The sequence below is a fragment of the Symphodus melops genome (genome assembly GCF_947650265.1).
Source record: "Symphodus melops genome assembly, chromosome: 19".
NCBI classification, from domain to species: Eukaryota; Metazoa; Chordata; class Actinopteri; order Labriformes; family Labridae; genus Symphodus; species Symphodus melops.
The window spans coordinates 10,319,591-10,339,231 of record NC_136709.1 but is presented as its reverse complement, the minus strand read 5'-3'; the positions used below and the strand labels follow the sequence as shown (position 1 = coordinate 10,339,231).

Genomic DNA, 19,641 nt, shown 5'->3' with positions numbered 1-19,641 from the left:
AGACAACACTGGAAATAAGAGGTATATCTACCACCAGGAAGTCATCAACTTCTGTTTTAGAGCAGCAACAAGGAAATTATTTCAGCCTAAATTAAATATAAATTGTAGCAAACAGAGTGTAGCATTAATCAACGTTAGCAGACTGTCAACCAGTTTTTTTTCTTATCACAGCGTCACAAGTTCAGAGCAGCCGCGTATGCATGGATGAGTTCAAAGAGGCATATGTGTGTCCAACAGAGCTTTTGTTTCTGCAGGACTGACTTTTGCCGTGTAACTAAATGTAGACCTATATGTGTGTGCATGCTCATACTTGTGTGTATCTGTTCTGCTCCTCTACGCTGAATGGTTCAGCTGTGCCTCGCTTGGCCTGATGAATAATTTCTGCACTGTGCTCTGCTGTGGCAACGTCTGGTGCAGCCTGACTGCACCACACAGCTACAGCTCCGCATTTGCATTCAACACACACGCGCACGCACACACACACGCACACACTCTTTTACCCTCATAAACACCCAGTTCGCTCACTGCGCCCCCATCCAAACACCATCCACGCTGTCAACTGCTTCCCTGTGTGAAGGGATGCAACAAGCTGCTAAGCCCTCTTTAAAGCAACAGCAGTTTCCTATTCGTCAATGTCATTCATTTCTACTCGCTGGGTAACATCTGGGGAAAAAAAAAAATCTGACCAACAAAAAGAGACCAGAACAGACAAGCACGCCAATACAATAAAATGCACAACTCTTGTGAGCTTGCCTCTAAAAATCCTGATTGGGAATTGCTGGCATTTAAGTTTCAGACCAGAGGAAAAGAAGAGAGAAGCTGTGCTGAAATGTCAGCTCTTTTCTGGAGTGGTGGGCATGCTGATGCCATGACCTCTACTGGTTCTGCTGTGGTTAAAAGGTTGGAGGAAATAGGGAGGAGACATGAGCGTTTTCTGAGTGAAAGGAGGGGACATTTTGAAAAAGACTGGGGAAAGGTAAGCCTTTCTGTATTAATAAAAAAAAAACAGGCTTGAATGCTTGGATCACCGATGACATGTTAATACTGTTTTTATGAAAGATGTAAATGAATACAAGGTCGCAAAGAGGAGTTAATTTGTTTTGTTTAAAAATTCTTAATTAGCCCTATTGAAATGATATAGACATTGAGGATGAAATCCCAAATTGGTGGGGTTTATGAGAAAACAACCCTACTCTGTTAACCTCAAAGCAAACACAATGCTGTGCATCTGAGCAGCTTAATAAAGAGAAACCACGAGCAGCTGTGCCAGTGAAATGTGCAATTCAACACCTACTGTCTCAGGGTCCGTGTGAAGGACCTCCAACACTCACTCGCTCTTTCCTCCATCCTCGATGCATGTGCCTTTTTTGAGACATGCCATGACTCTTCATGCATATGGCCATATATGAGTATCATCGTGTCTCTTTCAAAAGTGGAAAGTGATCCTCACTGTGCAACAACTTTTAGACATTTACAATCCCTGATGCTGTATTTCAGCTTAAGAATTACGTTTTAATCATTTCCACTGTAGTGCAGTTCTGGAGCCAAGAATAGAAAATATTGTCCATCCAGTTTAATCCTAAATTGCAGTCCCTTTAATACATTAGTGTGTTTGCTATATAGGCTTTTGTTCAACAAGTAGACTTATTATTAATTCTGTTTGGTTGCAGCAATGTTGTATTTACTACAAAATGTGGATCTAAGTTCATTTGCATAGACCTTTGCTGCTGCACAGGAACCCTGTGGTGACTGTCTGGACTGGCAGCATTCACTGCCAAGCGACCACGTTTGAATATATAATACAATATGCTGCACAATGGCTCACATTTCATTCCTTCTTCTGAAAGAGATTTGCTATGATGCCTGACTTTTTTTATTGAGCATGTTAAATCACAGTGTTTTGACTTTCAAGCTCTGTTAAAACTGAAACCGACAATTATAAATACAAAGGTGCCGAAAGGGGCTTGTGTAAGTTTTTTTCATGGCACGGGGAATAGTGCTGTCAACTTCTGGAGACAGAGACTGCAGAAGAGACAATAGCTGTCAGTGAGCCATGCGCAAAACAAAAGAGCACTACCACCGCCTGAAAGATCTGCAGGAATGCAGAGGGTTATCAAAGGCTGCAGAATGAAATAACCTGTTTGAATCAAACCAAGTCACAAGCGACTGTCATAATCTCGCATACAAGGTACCATGAAAAAGAAAGCTTCACATGTCTCCACAGCCACCTGAGCGGGCGCTTCAACTACAAGCGGCAGGAAATGTACTTACAGTCCTGAGGAACTGGATTTCATCCTCTCCTTCTCCACCTTCAGCCATGGCTGCAAAGGAGCCTGTTCAGACTCGGGAAGCCTCCGCTGGCTCCTCTCTCCTATCGATATTAGCATATATGGCTAATCCACGGCCATTCAGCGGGGTAGACTACCGCAGCATGTGTCACTCAAGCCCCTGTGCTCATGCCCTGCTCGCCGCCCGGAGGAGGAGTGTGTGTCAGCATCGGTGTGCTGAAAGCCACTGGGGACGGTGAGGCGGTGGGGAAACGGGGTGAAGCCACGTCGTATAGCCACGATACAGCAGCGGGATCTTTATCTGCGACGTCACAGGCAGACCTAATGAATACAGCCGAGAAAGCGCGAATATTTAAACCTATGTGTGATAAATGCAGATGGAAAAAGGCATTACAAAACGTTCATCTATCTCTGTCACTTGCCCTGTGTATTTTCTTCTTTTTGTTGTCATTGTGTTATAAATTCCCCGTTATCGACCACTGTTCAGTGAACATGCTAGTTTGTGTAAGTAACCGTCTTCGTCAATCTGTAGGGCAGTATGTATGGATAGCCTGTCCACTGTTTTGAGCACTAATTCAGCACCATGGACAGCACCCCCCAATGCAGGCTTGTGAGTGCACGCGTGTGTGCGTGTGTGATGATTGAAATACTGCATACACATTCATGTAAACAAACGAAAGGATAGCTTTACATTATTATCAAAACATTTCTATAGGTATACACTGTAGACCTATAGAAATGTTTTTTTTTTCTGTAAACAGTTATTCACACTGCGAGCAAAACCATTACAATAACAGTATGTCTAAAACATTGTAAGAAAAAACCTCAAAAACCGCCTACACAAAGCATTTGTAGTGATTTAACTTTTACTTTATGCAAAAAATATCTCTGTGCTAGCTGAATTAATTTAATTTCTATATAAGATCCTCATTCTAAATGACGCAGCCTAAAACAACTGACATTTAGACCCACCTGCGCTAAGTGTTTTACCATTTACTGTATAACATGATGGGATGAATGGTCATTCATGAATAATTTAATTTCATTCAATAGATGAAACTTTTTTTTTCCTGAGGACTTAATATAGTGACAGTGATCAGTCTGGTCCCCAGTTATCCAACGTTGAATCACAGTTGACTCAGCCTTGGCATGTTGAAGCCCACTCATCCCTGCGACCAAATTAAACTAAAGACATGTGCTACATAATAATGATGCTATGGCGCCCTCTGGCGTCGACGATGTGACCGGAGACTATGTCCTCACAGTGCGTTTCCTTCTTTCAATTAGCTTTTTTATTAGACGTCATCCTTCTCTTCTCCTTTTCCTTCCACCCACTTCTTTTTAATTTAGTCCCTTGTTCTTCTTTCATTAATGCTGAAAAATGACCTACCCACTTCATTCTTGATTGCCCTATTAGCAGCCTATTAAAACAAGCTGCCTAATGATAACGTGCATATTTCAATAGCCATTGTTTCATTCAACAAAAATATTTCTGTTAATGTATTAAAAGTAATCACATAATCAGATGGGTTATATTTTAAACACCTCATGTCTTTGTGGTAATAGATGTGGGTGACATGTGACGGTAACTTATCTATAAATCTCTTAACCATTCATATATAGCCTACCACAGATCTATAAAGCTATATAAAGCTGCATGCCTGTATTGATCTATGACACTAAGAATTAAAAGAGAACTGTCTTTTGACAGTCAGCTTTTTTTAGTGAGAGCAGCTCACACATGGAACTGTCTGCCATCAATTATTAATAACTGTGAAGCATACTGTATCATTTATTTAATCAACTTAAAATCCTGACTAAAAAAATACAATCATATGTAACCATATAATTGAGCCATGTTCTATTTATGATTCTGATTATTAGTTTCAATGTACAGCTGTTATGCTTGAAGTAGATTTTGTGCCTTAACTTAAGCCTGCCTGTTTAGTTGTCCTGCCTTTATGTATATTGTGTGCTTTGCAGGTTGTTGTGTATTGCTGTCCTGTTTTAATGCATGTCTTGTATTGTATCATGTTGTTCTGCTTGTGTTTAATGTGTCTCTGGATGTACAATAATGTTGTTCCATTTGTTTGTTTGTTTGTTTGTTTGTTTGTTTTGCTGTCCTTGCTTTAAACATCCTATCATGTTAAGTGTACAGTATTGCATCTCTGTTTTAGCACACCTTGTGTGTCTTTTGTTCTGTCACTCACCTGCCCAGGGGGTCCAGTTAAAAAGTAGTCAAGATGGATATTTTACAGAAATGTAACTTTAAACTGCAAAAATAAAATTTTAAAAAAGTACACATTCACACAATGGCACGTTTGATCAACAATAAATGTGATATGTTGTGAAGTTAGATGATGGTTATGGTGTAAGGGTTGTTTTATGGGTACAATATATTCTGAAACGCCATTTTGGCACAAAAAAAAACATTTACATTGTATCTGTGCATTTTCTTCCACTATGATTCCCCTTATTTCATTATATATTTAATACAATACCACACAAATGTGAAATCCTGCTAGTGAGTGAAAACATAACACATTTTGTCAGGATATAATCTAGTAGCAATTGAGAGTGTAAGTGTGATGCAAAAGTAAGCCACGAGGTGTCTCTGGTTCGTAAGATATGGCTTCTCCTCGGACTTTTAAGAGCAGGTGCTTTCAAATACATTTTCTGCTTTTGTCTTATGTTAGCCTGTTAACTGCTGTCAGTACTACGACATCAAATTACCTCCTTTGAAGCCGCAGCATTTGTTTTTTCTTCTTCCTCTGCAAAATCACACTGCCAAACGATCACAGGGTCTACCTGAGCGCTGCAGCTGCACTGACTCAAATTGTGGGATGTGGATGCATGAATAGAAACCAATCAAAGTGCAGCGAGCCGGCGCTGAGATTTTCCATTGGTCCAAATTCCCGTCATTCATGGCAGCAAACCCTGATGAAGCAGCTGTGAACATTGTCTGGTTGCAGAGCTCATCTGAGAGATGTGAAGACATATTACCCATGCAACTAAATCGGGTAAGTGACTGTTTGACATTTAAGAGCTGCTGCTTGGCTTCGACCTTCTGCAAGTTTATTTGACTGAACCAAAGCTTTTTAAAAGCATTTAATTGTACAACTGAACCTTATAGTGAGGCGACTGCGGAGTTTTTGGAGTCACGTCTTTTAAATGTCCCAGAAATCAGGCTAAATGTTTACTAATATAAGTTGTATGTGTGCTGCAGAAAGCACAACACAGTGTTATTATGCTGCATTTCACACACTGACAATTGCATTCGTGTCTCGATGCAAGGTGACACTGTCCCACAGCAGGATTATGTTATGATGTAAACAGTTGAGAGATGTTGCGAAATGTCAGAGAAACCACTGAAAGACATGAAATATGTGCCTGCTCTGCTCATATGCCTCAGATGGCATCGACTGCATTGCACTCTGCGTGTGTCGTCCCCTTATTTGACACACAGGTTTTATGCGGCAGCTTAGAAATGTCGATGAAATAGGTTTTCGAGATGTTTCATCTGGTAATACAGCAATGTCAAATAGGAGGGCGATTCAAAGATAGCCTATGGTTTGGAAGACTAGTTAGTAGAATAACAAGTTTAATCCATGCAATGTTGAATTCATTTAGTTTTGTATTGACTAAAAGGTTTTGGCTGTGAAATATGGAGTGGCCTTTGCTGGAGAAGAACCAGTTAGGATTGGTTAAGCAGTACTAGCTTTGAAATTAGCCTGCAATGCTATGCATACCTTTTTTATATGTTGAACATTTTAAGATTATGATTCCTATGTTGTGTTTTTAGTAAACCGTCTTCAACGTGCCTAAAAGTCACGAGTAGGTTTAGCATGTTATTGGACATTTCATCGGACTTACAGTGTGTTCTACTTTCTCCCTGACAGCATCAGGACAGGCCAGGTGATGAATAGTCAGAGATCCTCTTCTGTAGTCCAAAACCAGTCTCTCAGTCTGGGGACTGACCACTTTCTCAGAGATCTTCAGTGATTGACATGGCACCAATCATGGAGGGAACACACACTGTGTTGCTCCTCTATGCACCCATCCGTGAGCTAAGCCACATCAGCCTGTATTTCCCCAAGAGGCGGTCTTCAGGCTTCAAGTACAAGAGCCGCGCCCCTCATTCAGAAAGGTTCACTAATGACCGTGACTGGAGAAAGGAGGATCTTGCTGTGTCCAAACAAAGAGGCCAGTCTTCCGACTCCTCAGGCAAACTCCTCAACTCCCAGCAGGCAACAAAGGAAGCAGTAGCAGAGCTCTGCTGGCTGGCGGCTGAGCACCATCAGTTGCTTGCGGATTTCTTATCACTGTGTAGGGTTTGTGCCAATAAAGTCAGGATGGGTAACCAGGATGGGAAACTCCAGGACTACATGGAGGGTCAGGAGGTTCACCTTGGAGGTCAGGTTCCCACTGGCACCAACTATCCTCGCGCTGGGCCTCCAGAGCAGAAGAAAGCTACGCTTAAGAACAAAAAGCTGAAGAAGTTGGGAGGTAAAAAGCGTGACAGTGCTGAGGATTTTCTGCAAAGCAAGATGAAGAAGAAAGTGCCAAGTAAGACTTCATCAAATGAACTTCCTGCTCAAAATGGTGTGTCTAAATCTTTAGCCTCAGTAGTGAAAGAGACCCCTGGTGCTCCTTACTCTGTTCACGTCTCTGACAGCTCGGTCACTGGCTCTTATGTCAGCGCAGTCAGTAACCCCATCCTACCCATGGAGGAACCCTTCCAGATCGGTCGTGAGGGTTGGGACTTCATGGAGGATAACCGGGGATTTGATCCTGACATGGATTTCTGTGCTGACTTCTCAGAGTACGATGGTGAGCTGGGTTACGAGTGGTCCTTTTGCAACCTGATGGAGGGTCTGACCCGACGGGAAAGCGGCAGCAACCTTCGACCAATCAAGACATTTGATTCTTTAGATGAAACATTATCTGAGAATAGATCATCTCTGAAGACAATGGACAAGTGTAATACAGGGGTCAGGGTTGTGGCTAAAGTGCAGGATGTAGATGGGAAAGTGCAACATGTCAGCCACATAAGCCCTGACAAGGAAGGGCCGTCCATGCTAAATCCAGGGCCTAGTAACTGCCAGAAGGAACACGCAAAGTGGAAAGGACAAAATCAGGAGGGTGGAAAGACGGGCCGAAAACTTTCTGATGGGCTACAATTACCTCTATCCCACACAAATGAGCCATTCCCCCAAGCCAAATCCCACCCCAAGAACCTCTCTTCGCCATCTCTCGCTGGGGTCTTCAACACCTCTTTCCCTCCCTCCAACAGCCTCCATAGCATGTCCCCAGTCCTGTCCCCTCTGTCATCCATACAGGCAAGCCCACAGCTCAACCATCGCATTGTACTGCTCTCAGATAAAGATGTGGACCAAGAACAAGACAGCTCAAGTAACACAGACGACCCTAAACTCTTCACTGAGGTCATCGACAAGAATGGCAACAAGCGCACCATCACGCGTCTGGATCTGAACCTCAGCAGGAGGCCTAGCAGCTCCAAGTGGAACTCCTCCAGCAACTCCACCACAACAGGTGAGCTGTTAGATCTTACAATGCTCCCCTTTGAACACTAAAGCTTTTATCATCTTAGTAGTGTGAAACGCTTGTCATAATATGCCTTTCATCTGGCAGTGCTGATGCTCGAATACAGAACTAAAAAAGGATGCCTGAGAGATTCAAGTGTATGATTCTGTGTGTGACTTACTGCCTCAGGCTGTTTTCGAAATGTTCAAGCAATTTTCTGTGGGGCATGTAACTGTCAAACAGTTTCCTTTAATGGAATTATGAACTTGTGTGACCGATTTTTTTATTGAATTTTTTTTTTTTTTTTAAAGACTCTCTATTCAGTCTTTTTTTTTTTTTTTTTTTTGGACTACTGAAGCTGGTGAACATGTGCAACCTCAAATTAAAAACTACCCAACAGAGATGTACAAGGGGGCAAGCAGGGTCCAGAGAATAGTTTCACTGATGATTTCTTTTAACTCTCTCGGTGCTGCTGGGAAAGCAGAGATTAGCTGGAGTGTCCCAGATCAAAGGCTCAGAGCTGACACGGAGTTCGACCTGATCAGGGTTCTCGTGAGCACACTGTTAACTGAAGCATTGCCAATTTGGACCTCAGTGATCTGCTGCCCCTCCCTTAAAACCCACATCCAGTCCAGTTCACAGGAAACTGACAAAGGATCAGGGACAAGGGTTACAGAAAAAAGATTAGACTTTTTTTTTTTTTTTTTATGCAGTTCTTTTTTCCCTATATTGCTTAATCTCTATCTCTTGCTAGTGGTGATAAAATAAATGTTTTAACACACTTACAACACAAACTTTAGCCAAATGTTTTGACCTTTGGCTCTTTAATCAGTAATTGAAGATTTACTTATGGCAGAAGATGTGTACCCATTTACTAGAAGCAATCCAAGTTTGCGGTTTTGGTTTGATTCACTGAAGGAGGCGTCATCATTATTGCATTAGCTTACTTTGTAAGGTTGTTAATAATTTCTGTCAGCAACACAAGCTTTACTTTAACCTGTAACAGGAAACGGACCATATTCCATTGATTTTTCTCATTTGCTAACAGATTCTGGATTGTCTTGGACCTTTTTAAATGTCAGTTTGCACAGTTTTACCCCCACTATAAGAGCTAAGGTGCTTTTTGTTGTTGTGCTACAGAGTCTGTAATTTGTAACATGACAGAGAACTACCAGCTCATCTAATTCAGTTGGCAATGCTGAGCTCAGCAATCGCTACAGAGAGAAGGAGAGCTGAGCTGTGCGGAGCTAAGCTAGAGGGATGTATCGCTCGGTCTTCCTAATGTTGAGACGATTTTAAACAGTTGATATTGAAACTGACCTTGTCCTCACCTCATGCATACAAAAGGATGCAGTCAGTAACACTTTCACATACAGTATACACACACAAGATTTCATGTCTTTCTTTTTTAATAATGTATATGTATGTATTTATTGCAGTCTAAATATCTACCAAGCCCTTGATAGAAGTAATGATGTGATATTATGACCCATAATCCACCGAACAAAACCCTGACCATCAAAGTAAAACTGGCAGTGTTTCTTACATCATTCAAACTAGATGTTTCACGCTGCGCAACCTTCACAGCGAAGGCTTTAACCTTTCATCTAAAAAAAAAAGAGCCTTTTATCGATTTGGCTGAATCTTATCTGTGTCTACATCCCCCTTGTGTTGCTTGATAATTGAGTACACTTTAGATGCTAACACAGATAAATGAACATCACAGGGTCCAGCCGAAAGGACTAAGTGGGTCATTGTGAAGCTCCTTCATGCTTTGCGAATTCTGTTGTGATTATGATTCATGCTTTTTAATCTTACTGAAGCTCATTGCTTATTAATGAGCATAATTGTTATGCAGATAGGGTTGGTCTTTTTAAAGTAACAAATTATCCTGTTTGCTTCATGTTCTAATGCTCTTTCATTGCAGTCTGTGTAACCTTGCTGGAGTGTGTATGTGATGCTAATTAGAGCCTGCCAGTATGTCTTCATGTTAGCTTAATAGCATTTATGTCTCATGCTATCTAGACATTTATCAGCAAACCAAACACAATTTTGAAACTACACAGAAAACGTTAAAGTTTTGTACTGTACATCCTCTTTTGGCTAGCAAATGCAAGCTACAAAGACAATAAAATACTTCTACATAATCAAGCAGAAACTTGAAAAATGTTGGAGAACAGTTAGCCAATTCCACAGAGACGCAGAAAGATTAGCTCCGAGTCATTTTAATTTTCACCTGGTAAATGTACGCATATATTGAATATACTTTTGGTTGTGTTACTGCTCTAGGTAATGTTTGACTCTTCAGCTGATAAATTAGTAGTAGTTATAATATACTTTATTGTGGTTTTGCTCTTTTGAGAACAGTGAATTTGAAGCAAACACTTTTATAGCTATAAAAAAAACTTGCATCAGAAACCCTAAGAAGCTACTTTATACTATAAAGTGTCATTTTCCACATAGAATTTTATCGTTTAATCTTAAGCAGTATACACATTTTTCTCCATCAATCCCTTTTCCTTCAGCTATGTTCCTTTTTTATTGACAGACATGGCAGGCAGTACCATAATAAGATTACCCAATAGGTTTAACTGAGGTCATATGAAACTGATCAGTGCTGAGAAAGAGAGCTTCACCCAGCTCTCCCTACTAGCTGTCATTCATCACTAAGTGCCCTGCTATATGCAACATTGTTCAGCAGGTTGAGGACAAGAGAAAGCATTATTCAGATAATGAAGAGAAGCTTGCACTTCAGTCTGTCTCACTGTTTTGCTCTTAGCTTCACTCTGCATACAGACAAACGGAGCACAAAGGTCTGTCTTGTATAACAAGTAACGTGTTTTCTTTAATAAATGACTGCAATGCTAACACCGCTGTGAATGTTAGCTATGTTCCAACTTTTTTTTTTTTTTTTAGTATGAGCGGCTTCTAGTTAGAGGCTTCTCCTCAATGTTTAACCGTATAAAACATGTCGTGGACTGGACAAAACTTCAACAAATTTCCCCTGCTCCAGTCAGTCGCCTGCCATGCACGGTAAAAGCACTCTTTTCTTAGCTCTGTAAAAACCCATCAGCCTCCAGAACCACATTTCAAATGACTAATGATGAATCTGTGGGCATCATGTCAAGTTACATTACACGTGTGTCTCTCAGAGCACCGCAGAACTCTTCTCTGAGCTTCCACTTGTAGCTGCCTCTTACATGAGCAGTACTACTGACAGCTAAACCAGTAGGTCCATCAGCCAGCCTGATGGCCATGCAGCCAACAAGCCAGTGTGGAAAAACAGCAGTGACAAGAGCTCAAGTGACTGGGTAATTTATTATTCCTGTTTTTTGATTGTTTTTTTTTTAGATTTATGCAAAAGTCTATGATCCCCCATCCTGGCTAAAGTGATGGAAGGGGGGAGGAATATTGAAAATGCCACATGGCCCAGTTTTGTTTATATACTTGATTGATGGGGTCATAGAACAGCTAAAATATGGCACACTGTCCAAAGTTGTTTGGGGGACAGTTATAATATGGGGAAGGGGGGGCATGGGGGGAATTAAAAAATGAGGTTATTTGTGAAAGCTCTGTTTTGATAACTGATATGTCTGCACTGTCTGGCAAGCGTTGGTTCTTTTACTATACAGGAAATGATCAGATTTAGTAGTTGCTGCATTTCAGGTTTCCAATAAACATCCAGCAGATTATTTGATTTAGCATATAAGAGTGTTTCTTGTAAAAGTTGGATGTATAGGAAATTATCTTCGATATTGATTGGCGGTTGCAGTGTCCAATAGTGCTGCATTTGAGAACATAAAGCCACAAACGGTAACCACGCTAAATTGTGTCATGGGGGGAAAGGACCAACAGGAAGCATCTCACTGAACAGTACACACCCATAGTATGTTAGCATGTAATTGCAATTTTGACCTGCTTTTCAATTTTCAACCTGCTTTTTAAATTAAGTAAAAACACAGGTGTTGTTTAGAATGGTGAGAACAGCAGATTAACCATAAAAAATGAGTTATAGTTTAAAGGCACTTTTAAATGAGTGTTTATTTATCGCCATCATATTGTTATATACAATATTGACCAATTTTTTTGCATACTGCATACATTTATGCTCAACTACTACTGTACAACCCAACTTTTTTTGTCATTGTTTGACCAGTTTCTGGCACATGATGATAAATGGAAGACATGCAAAAAAAAAACCCAAAAAAACGTATACGTCCACCTTGGTTTTATGGGTCTGGATAATGATTGTTTTTGTATTGTCGTGTAAACTACAGCCTCCTCCAGCCGCTGAATGACTGATGTGCAGCAAAGTGACAAGTGGATTAATCCATCTCCAGTCACAACACCCACCTGCCAGGATAGGACGTTAGTAGGTTCCTGAGCCGGCCTGAACACAGATACTCCACTGTTGAAATGATAATGCTAACGTTAGCCCAGAGAAATGCTCGCTGACTGACAGCTGCTCACTCGCACTCTGTGATTTTCAATGTCAGATTACTGCATGTCAATCAACAGCTGCTGGTTTGCTCTATGGCAGCACCTGTATGTACTGTAGATATCTGCAGCCTTCATAACATAACTCCATAATATGAAAACACAGGAGAATAATAATTGTTTGATTGACTGCTGCTGTCTTATGTTGGAGTTATTAGGTTAGCATTGCATTAAATACAATCCCATCTGCAGCTGGCGTGCCCTCCATTATGGAAGGTCACTGTGATTCTGTCCTGGCTTTTAGAGGAGCAGGGAAAGAGATTAAATGCATTAAAACACAAAGTTCTCCCGAGCGCCAGCGAAATTAAGCTCACTATGTGTGTCTATTACATAATGCATTCAAAAGTTGCTCCTCCACATCGGTTTACTGTCATCACATTGCAGTGTTTTGTTTCTTAATTTTCTTATTAAGAGCCTGTAGCAGAACAGAAAGCTTCACTGCAGTGTTTGTTTGGCCAAAGGCAGACAGAAGTGCATTTGCCTGCCTTTCCAGATGGGGGCAGTGTGGGTCAATTTGTGCATATTTATGAAGTAAATAATTAACTGTCATTCCTGTTAGCATTGGCAAAAGTGCACAAGAATTATTTCTTTTCTCTTCCTGAACTTGGCTTTACTTTGCAATTGGAAGTCGCCCAGCTACCAGTCAGCAGTTCCTGCTGCAGAGCCATGCAGTGAAACATTATGATAATGAAAAGTTAGCAATCTAATCTCTTTTATTTTTCTGCTGTCCAAGCCAGAGATAACTGGAGGGACTGCAGGCAATACTGCTGTCTCCTCATGTCTGAATGTGACTGATGCTATATGTTATTGCATTCATTTTTTACCAACCCCTCCTCCCCATCCCCAATTTGTGTGTGTGTGTGTGTGTGTGTGTGTGTGTGTGTGTGTGTGTGTGTGTGTGTGTGTGTGTGTGTGTGTGTGTGTGTGTGTGTGTGTGTGTGTGTGTGTGTGTGTGTGTGTGTGTGTGTGTGTGTGTGTGTGTGTGTGTGTGTGTGTGTGTGTGTGTGTGTGTAAGTGAATTTAAAGCTTTTGGCTGAGGCTGTACAAAGGGACTTCCATGTACTCAGAAGTGGCAGCTGGGGAGCATTATGGTTAAACTGCTTTCTCTCTGAAAATATACAAACAACAGGAAGGTTATGTGATACTGCAGCAGATTATTGAACGTGATTTTATTTTTCTTGTGTTTCAGCTTCTAATTTAGCTGAAACAGGTTCCATGTACTCAGAAGTGGCAGCTGGGGAGCATTATGGTTAAACTGCTTTCTCTCTGAAAATATACAAACAACAGGAAGGTTATGTGATACTGCAGCAGATTATTGAACGTGATTTTATTTTTCTTGTGTTTCAGCTTCTAATTTAGCTGAAACAGGTCAAGGTGTTGTCTTACAGCTGGAGGAAAATGAGGTCACAAGCTTGAAGATGCACACACTATATTGTCTCATCTTTCTCCACCACCCTTTCTTCCTCCGTGTTCTTTCACCTCCCTTCCTGTTATCTCTCACCATGTATTTTTCCCTCTTTCCTTTTCTTCATGACTGGATCTCTTGATACAGCCAGATATATCATGTTGTGTGCACGTGAGAGGAATTTGAAATTCCCTTTCCTCATTTGTTGGCAGCAGAACCTCTTTCATGGTTCTTGAAGTCGATACCATGTGATTTGTTCACCACCAAGCACACGAGGACGGCTGTGTCTGCAGTGTGTCACTGAGCAGTAAATATTAAAGGCCTGACGCTCTAAAAAGCACAGGACAAACCTCCCTTGCTAAGTGCTGCAAAACCAGCACAGAGGGGGAGGTTTTCTTTGTAATATTTTTGTATTAGTGGTATATTCGAAGCAGTTTACATTATTACAGCTCACTGAGCATGTTTTGTGAGTGCCTTGTAAAGAGATATATTTAAGGTAAAGTACTGTTGTTTGATTGATGGCTAAACACACACCAGCCCACAACCCTCAGTGTAGTAGTTTTACTGTTGAGCGACACCATAGTGCACATTTCTTGAATGCAAATCAATATTAGCCTGTCGTATTTGCTTTGTAGGCCAGTTCTCTGCTGTTGACTTCTTCATTGGATCAGTGTGGCTCTCTGCTGGTGTTGATGATGGGAACTGGGATGGTTAAGTGCAGATAAAAATAGCTTCATCCTGAGGCCTGCAGCAAACAGTGGTCTCTCCCTTTCTGTCTGTTTGATGTTAAAAGATTCTGATGTCGGCTTTCTACCTCATCCTTTATTTAAACGTGCAGGTTACACACACAAAAAAAACAAACAATTAACCTCATTGTATCCAACTGATTTATCCTTTTTGTGCTGTTGTTTTTTTTCCATCCAGTGATTCCTTGCTTAACATAGGGCTTTGAATAATTACCCTGTGTGTGTGTTCCTGTAGAAGATTCCCTCCTGCGTCCCGATGACATTTGGATGCTGGATGGTGATGATCCTCAGGAGCCCATCTCACACATTCCTCGCCCAGATCACCTGGATTTCCTGCGCATCACACCACCTGAGGATGACATCATCGGGGACACGCCCTACATACCAAAGCTGGAAGGCACGGTGAGGAGCCATAACGATGAAAAGCACAAACACTTTCGAATAAGTTCTAATGCATGTTGTCACACTAAGAGCAGTGTACCACCTTTTCTTTTACTCCCCCCCCCCCCCCCCCCCCCCCCTCGCATTTTTCTTCACTTCACCTAATCATGCATTCTTTGAAAAGATTAACAGGTCAGGGACTATTATCTGCAGGGTGGGGTGTTAAGCCAAAACTGACTGAGATCATTCCACTCAACCCTCTTTTACTTCAGACCAAACACTGTGAAATCTCTCCCTTCTTTTCATTTGTTGCATATTGAGAACATGTTTTAAACTTGTTTCAATTTTGTAGGCTATTAGGAGTGATTAGAGATTTAATTTGTTATTGTGATAATATTGTTGTTTTCGTGCAGCGCATGTGACCAATGTAATCCCATTGTATTGTATGTTTTCCTTCCCAATAGAAACAAGCCAGCAGCAAACAATGCAATGTTTGTTTCCAGTTGTTTTAATGCTTAAAAGCATAACCGTTAAAGAACTGTTGTGTATTCCTAAATCATCCAAAAGAAGGCTGTAAAAAACAGTTTCTAAATAAGTCAGGAGTCCATCATGTAGCATTACAGGCATTCATTCCTGTGTCAGATGAAGCACATTTCTTAGGTGTGGTTTAAGGCGGGTGTGTATCACTGCAAGCGATGCATTGTTTTCCCAAGACACAATAGCTGCCCTGACGGAGTATAAAACCAGTACAAAGGCCATGCTCGACAGAATTAGAAACTCTAATGTAGTAAACGTGACAGCCATCTCACATATTTGGGTGTAGCACAGCTTCAAAATAATTATCTATGTTCTTGTTCTTAGAGAAAGCTATAATGTTCATCGTGATCTCTTAGTTTGTTGTAACAGCTCAACATACCAAGGTAGCTTTTGGAAGATGGCCACAATTCTGTAGGATCTCTGTTTTTTTCCCTGTAGTGTTTTTTTTTTCCATTCTGCGACATAAAAATGTGATTTTATTTCTATTTTAATCTCATATTTGTCAGATTTACGCTCACGTCACTCTCTATCAGTGGTTCCCTCTTTCTAGTACAAACCCTGAGGGGGATTTACTGTCTGTGCATGAAAAGCCACTTCTATTACATAAGTTAAATCCTCATCCACACAAGCCCCGTTCCTATTTGTAGCAAAGGGCTAAAATAATCACAGGTCCTGGGAATTTTTTTTTTTTTTTGTCTTCAACTGTATTTCATGTAGCACCATGTGGTTTTCGTTATTAAGAATATATCCTTATGATACTTTTTTGTTATTAATGACAGAAAATAATATTTACAACAAATAATATATCTTGGATAAGACATGAAAAGGGATTAAAAAAAAAAACCTGTATAAAAGCACCCTTTAGTAGAACCGTGCCATTTTTGTACTCCCATCTGGAACGTGTGCCCTGTAGTTGCTAAGGGCAACCATACTCTGAAGATTGCTGTTTTTTAAAGTCAAAAGTAAGGGTAGGTTAAATTAAGGATACTTTTTTAAAAGTAAAAAAAAAAAAAGAATAGTTGTAACACCAAATAAGTAATTCCCTTTTACTGTTCATTCTGTTTTTCATACATTAATTCAGAAACCTGGATCACATTTCTTATGTTAGCTTGTTAAGTTTGTTAGCTTGGAGGTGTTTAAAGACTTTTTATATGCTAGTTGTAACCTCTAACAACAAAGAAGCTATTCCTTTTTTTCCTTTTAATATCTTTCTTATACTAACTCTTTTTTCAGTCCATGGTGTTAGCTTGTTAAGTTTAGCTAACATTTGCTTGGAAACATTAAAAAAAAAACTTAACCCTAACCCTAACTATTTTTTTATTAAAAAGAAATTCCAATACGTACTTTAAAGATACTACATAAGGAAAGTGTTTTAATAGCTCAGCTTGTTTCATGAGCTGCTAATGTAGTGTTAGCATGCTAGCATGTAAGCCAGAGTGACTATGTACAGGCGGCCTAATCACTGTTTTCAGCCCTGTACTTCTTTAGCTGGGTTAATGGACCACAGCAGCTCTCCACCTGACTAGACACTGACTCTCTGTGTTTGCAATGTTACCTCAGCAGCCATTTTACAGAAGTGAGCAAAGGTAATCAGACACCTGCGGTGCCTCCTTGCAGGTCTCCTCCCAGAAAGGGAGGGACCTGAAGGGAGGCGTCCCCGGACCGGGTAGACCAGTGAGACACATTTATTTTCCAACGTGAGGTGTTTTTTTTTTTTTTTCTTCCCCACACTACATGTGCCAAAGGAATTTTCTTTAAACTGAGAGACCATCAGGAAGTGAAGAAGAAGAAGAAGAAGACGGAAATAAAGTCTGCTTACCTATGGACTTCCAAGCTGTGAAAGCGGCTCAGGATAACATGAAACTTTAAAGACATAAATGCTCAACTTGTGAGAACTGTTGGAAATTCTTGTGTGAGGCAGGTGAACTCTGCTCTCCCAGGGAGATTACAGCGAGACATGCTTCCAGCCACTGAGCAGCTCACTTAAAGCGTCATGGGAATATTGCTCTCACAGAAGAGAATTCACTGCACTACTGACAACATACTGTACAGTCTGTAGCTTCTCTCTTTGATACTATGAGAGTCCTCCATATCCAAACTTTGAGTGTGAGACTAAACAGGAATACAGGAGAGTGTTGTTATATGCTGCCCTCCTGGAGAAGGTAAGAGGAGCTTGGGATATTTTTCCTTACAAAAGGCCTTTTGTTTTCTGCCGGCAGTAGAGGTGGAATACAAGCAGCCTGGAGGTGAGGGGCGAATCGTTTTTTTTTCTTTTCTTTTCTTTTTTTTTTAACTGGATCATTCTCTAGAACTGCTAGCCGTTTTAGTTTTCCTCATCTTCCTCTCAGTCGGAATCACATTTTATAAACCGCAAAATGGACTGCACAGGTAGTAATTCAGAGGGCCTGGTGAAGCATCCCACAGGTCTCTTGAATGTCTTTGGCGGTTTCTTCAGCATGAGTAAATCTGAAGACCTAGACCCAGCTGTCCTGGTGGCATTTAAGGACCTGGCAGATGAGGAGGACCCTCTTCCAGGCGGTGATCAAACTACTACCCTTGAGCTTCAAGAGGCGGAAGAATTCTCTCAGGTTAAAGCAGGCGCTTCCTGCGAGACAGGGGAGAACGCCGTTTCAACAGAAACCAGCAAGGAGTCTTGTGTCCAAGTTAAACCAGTCGCCGGAGCCACGGCGGAACTAGATCTGGTCCAGGTCACGAGGGTGGAAACGTACAGTGACACGGAGGATGAGGAATGGCCACACAGCAGGACTAGTCTATCAGATGCGTCGGACCTCGGTGGTGGAGATGAGCTGAAAGAGGCAGAGTACCACATTCCCGTGTTTAGAACGCACAAACTTAAGGAGAGATCACACATCGAGGATATTTTATACGCAGGCAAGTTCTTCAACAAAACTCCCTCCAGGAAAGACTCTTCAGAATCCAAGCTGAAAAGGGAGGAGAAGGAAGGCACCGCAGAAAACTCCAACCAGAACGCTGAAGAGAAGGAGAGCGTCAAAGACGACTCCAAAGAAGAAACTGAGAAAAAGGAGGAGAGCACCACCGGCATGTCTGTTGTCGAAACATCTGCAGCTGCAGAGAATGTTGGAGACAGTAAAGGTACAGATGAGAGTGAGGAGCATGCCAGCATAGATTGTTCTCTGCCTGTTTCTTCCGTCATTCTCACAAAGGATGCAGCTCCGGCCTCGTCTTCAAAAGAGACCGGAGATGTAGACGGTAAACAAAAGGAGAGCAAGCAAGAGAAAACCTGCGAGGCTACGAAGGAGACGAAGGGATCTTACTCCAGCAAAGTGTCCTCCTCTGTTCCCTCAAGCCCTCAGACTCCTGAACTTCCAGTCAAATCTCCCTCCACTCCTCTGGAGCAGTCGGACTTTCTCAGTTTTCTGAAAAAGAAAACTGAGAAACTCTCGTCTGCATCCGCTGATTCTCCAGGCGACATCAAGGAAAGCGCCGGTCCTTCCTCCCCACGCAAAACAAGCCCAAAGACTCCAGAAACGCACAAGCCATCCCAGTCTTCACCGGTGTCCCCTTCCTCATCCCTATCCAGGGAAACGGCTATTTCTTCATCTCCTTCCTTCCAGATGCCGGCTCTCTTCAGTGGTTTGCGGGTGCTGAAGAAAGGAGCAGTTGGAGAAGAAAGGGAGACGATGTCCGAGATCAAGCAGAGCGAGAAGGATGCCGATCTGGCCCTTCTTAGCCTGAAGAAGACTGTAAATAAAACCAAGCTCTTCCCGGAGCAAAAAAGTGCCACCCCATCCAAAAAACCCACCGACCCAAAAGCTGCTTTGAACACTAAAAACACAGTAATGGCACAGCTCAGTCACCTGCGCTCAGGAAACAACCGCAATGAGACGAGAAAGTCAACCGGCAGACAGGACGCTGATCCTGAACCTGTCAGGAAGGTGCCCGAGAAGGTAGACGAGGCGGAGGGAGAGAAAAGTCAGAACCCACAAACATCCGCACCAGACGTAAAGAAAACCTCCGACCTGGCATATGAAACCTTCAGGAACATGTTTGGTCCCAAAGCTGTCAGAAAGGAGAAAACGGAAGAGGTGGATGTCGAGGCATTGAGAAAGAAAATCAAGAACGATAAGGAAAATCTGAGGTTGATTTTTGAAAGAACCTCCAAATCTCCTGGCAAGGAAGTCAAAACTCCCACAGAAGCTAATGTATGAGACTTTAAATGTTCACACCACACTTTAAGTCTGACTTTTTCGCGTGATCATTA

The 19,641-nt window shown here is 41.6% G+C and overlaps 2 protein-coding genes across 12 annotated transcripts in view; one reads left to right on the top strand and one right to left on the bottom strand.

Annotated features, from left to right (window-relative positions):
- The window catches only part of LOC306840613 (ryanodine receptor 3), a 104,195-nt gene extending 101,515 nt beyond the window's left edge, over positions 1–2,680 (bottom strand). For all 9 annotated transcript variants that reach the window (XM_079370014.1, XM_079370015.1, XM_079370017.1 and 6 more), the window contains exon 1: positions 2,272–2,680. In XM_079370014.1, coding sequence (XP_079226140.1) covers positions 2,272–2,319 — 48 coding nt within the window. In that variant the 5' untranslated portion in view covers positions 2,320–2,680. The remainder of the gene's footprint in view (positions 1–2,271) is intronic.
- A 2,520-nt stretch (positions 2,681–5,200) lies between these two features.
- The window catches only part of LOC306840316 (formin), a 45,615-nt gene continuing 31,174 nt past the window's right edge, over positions 5,201–19,641 (top strand). For 2 of the 3 annotated variants that reach the window (XM_079369519.1, XM_079369518.1), the window contains exons 1-3: positions 5,201–5,308; positions 6,188–7,841; positions 14,716–14,882. In XM_079369519.1, coding sequence (XP_079225645.1) covers positions 6,296–7,841; positions 14,716–14,882 — 1,713 coding nt within the window. In that variant the 5' untranslated portion in view covers positions 5,201–5,308; positions 6,188–6,295. Of the gene's footprint in view, positions 5,309–6,187; positions 7,842–14,715; positions 14,883–17,732; positions 19,583–19,641 lie in introns of those variants that run through there. The other variant, XM_079369517.1, reaches the window with a different exon arrangement.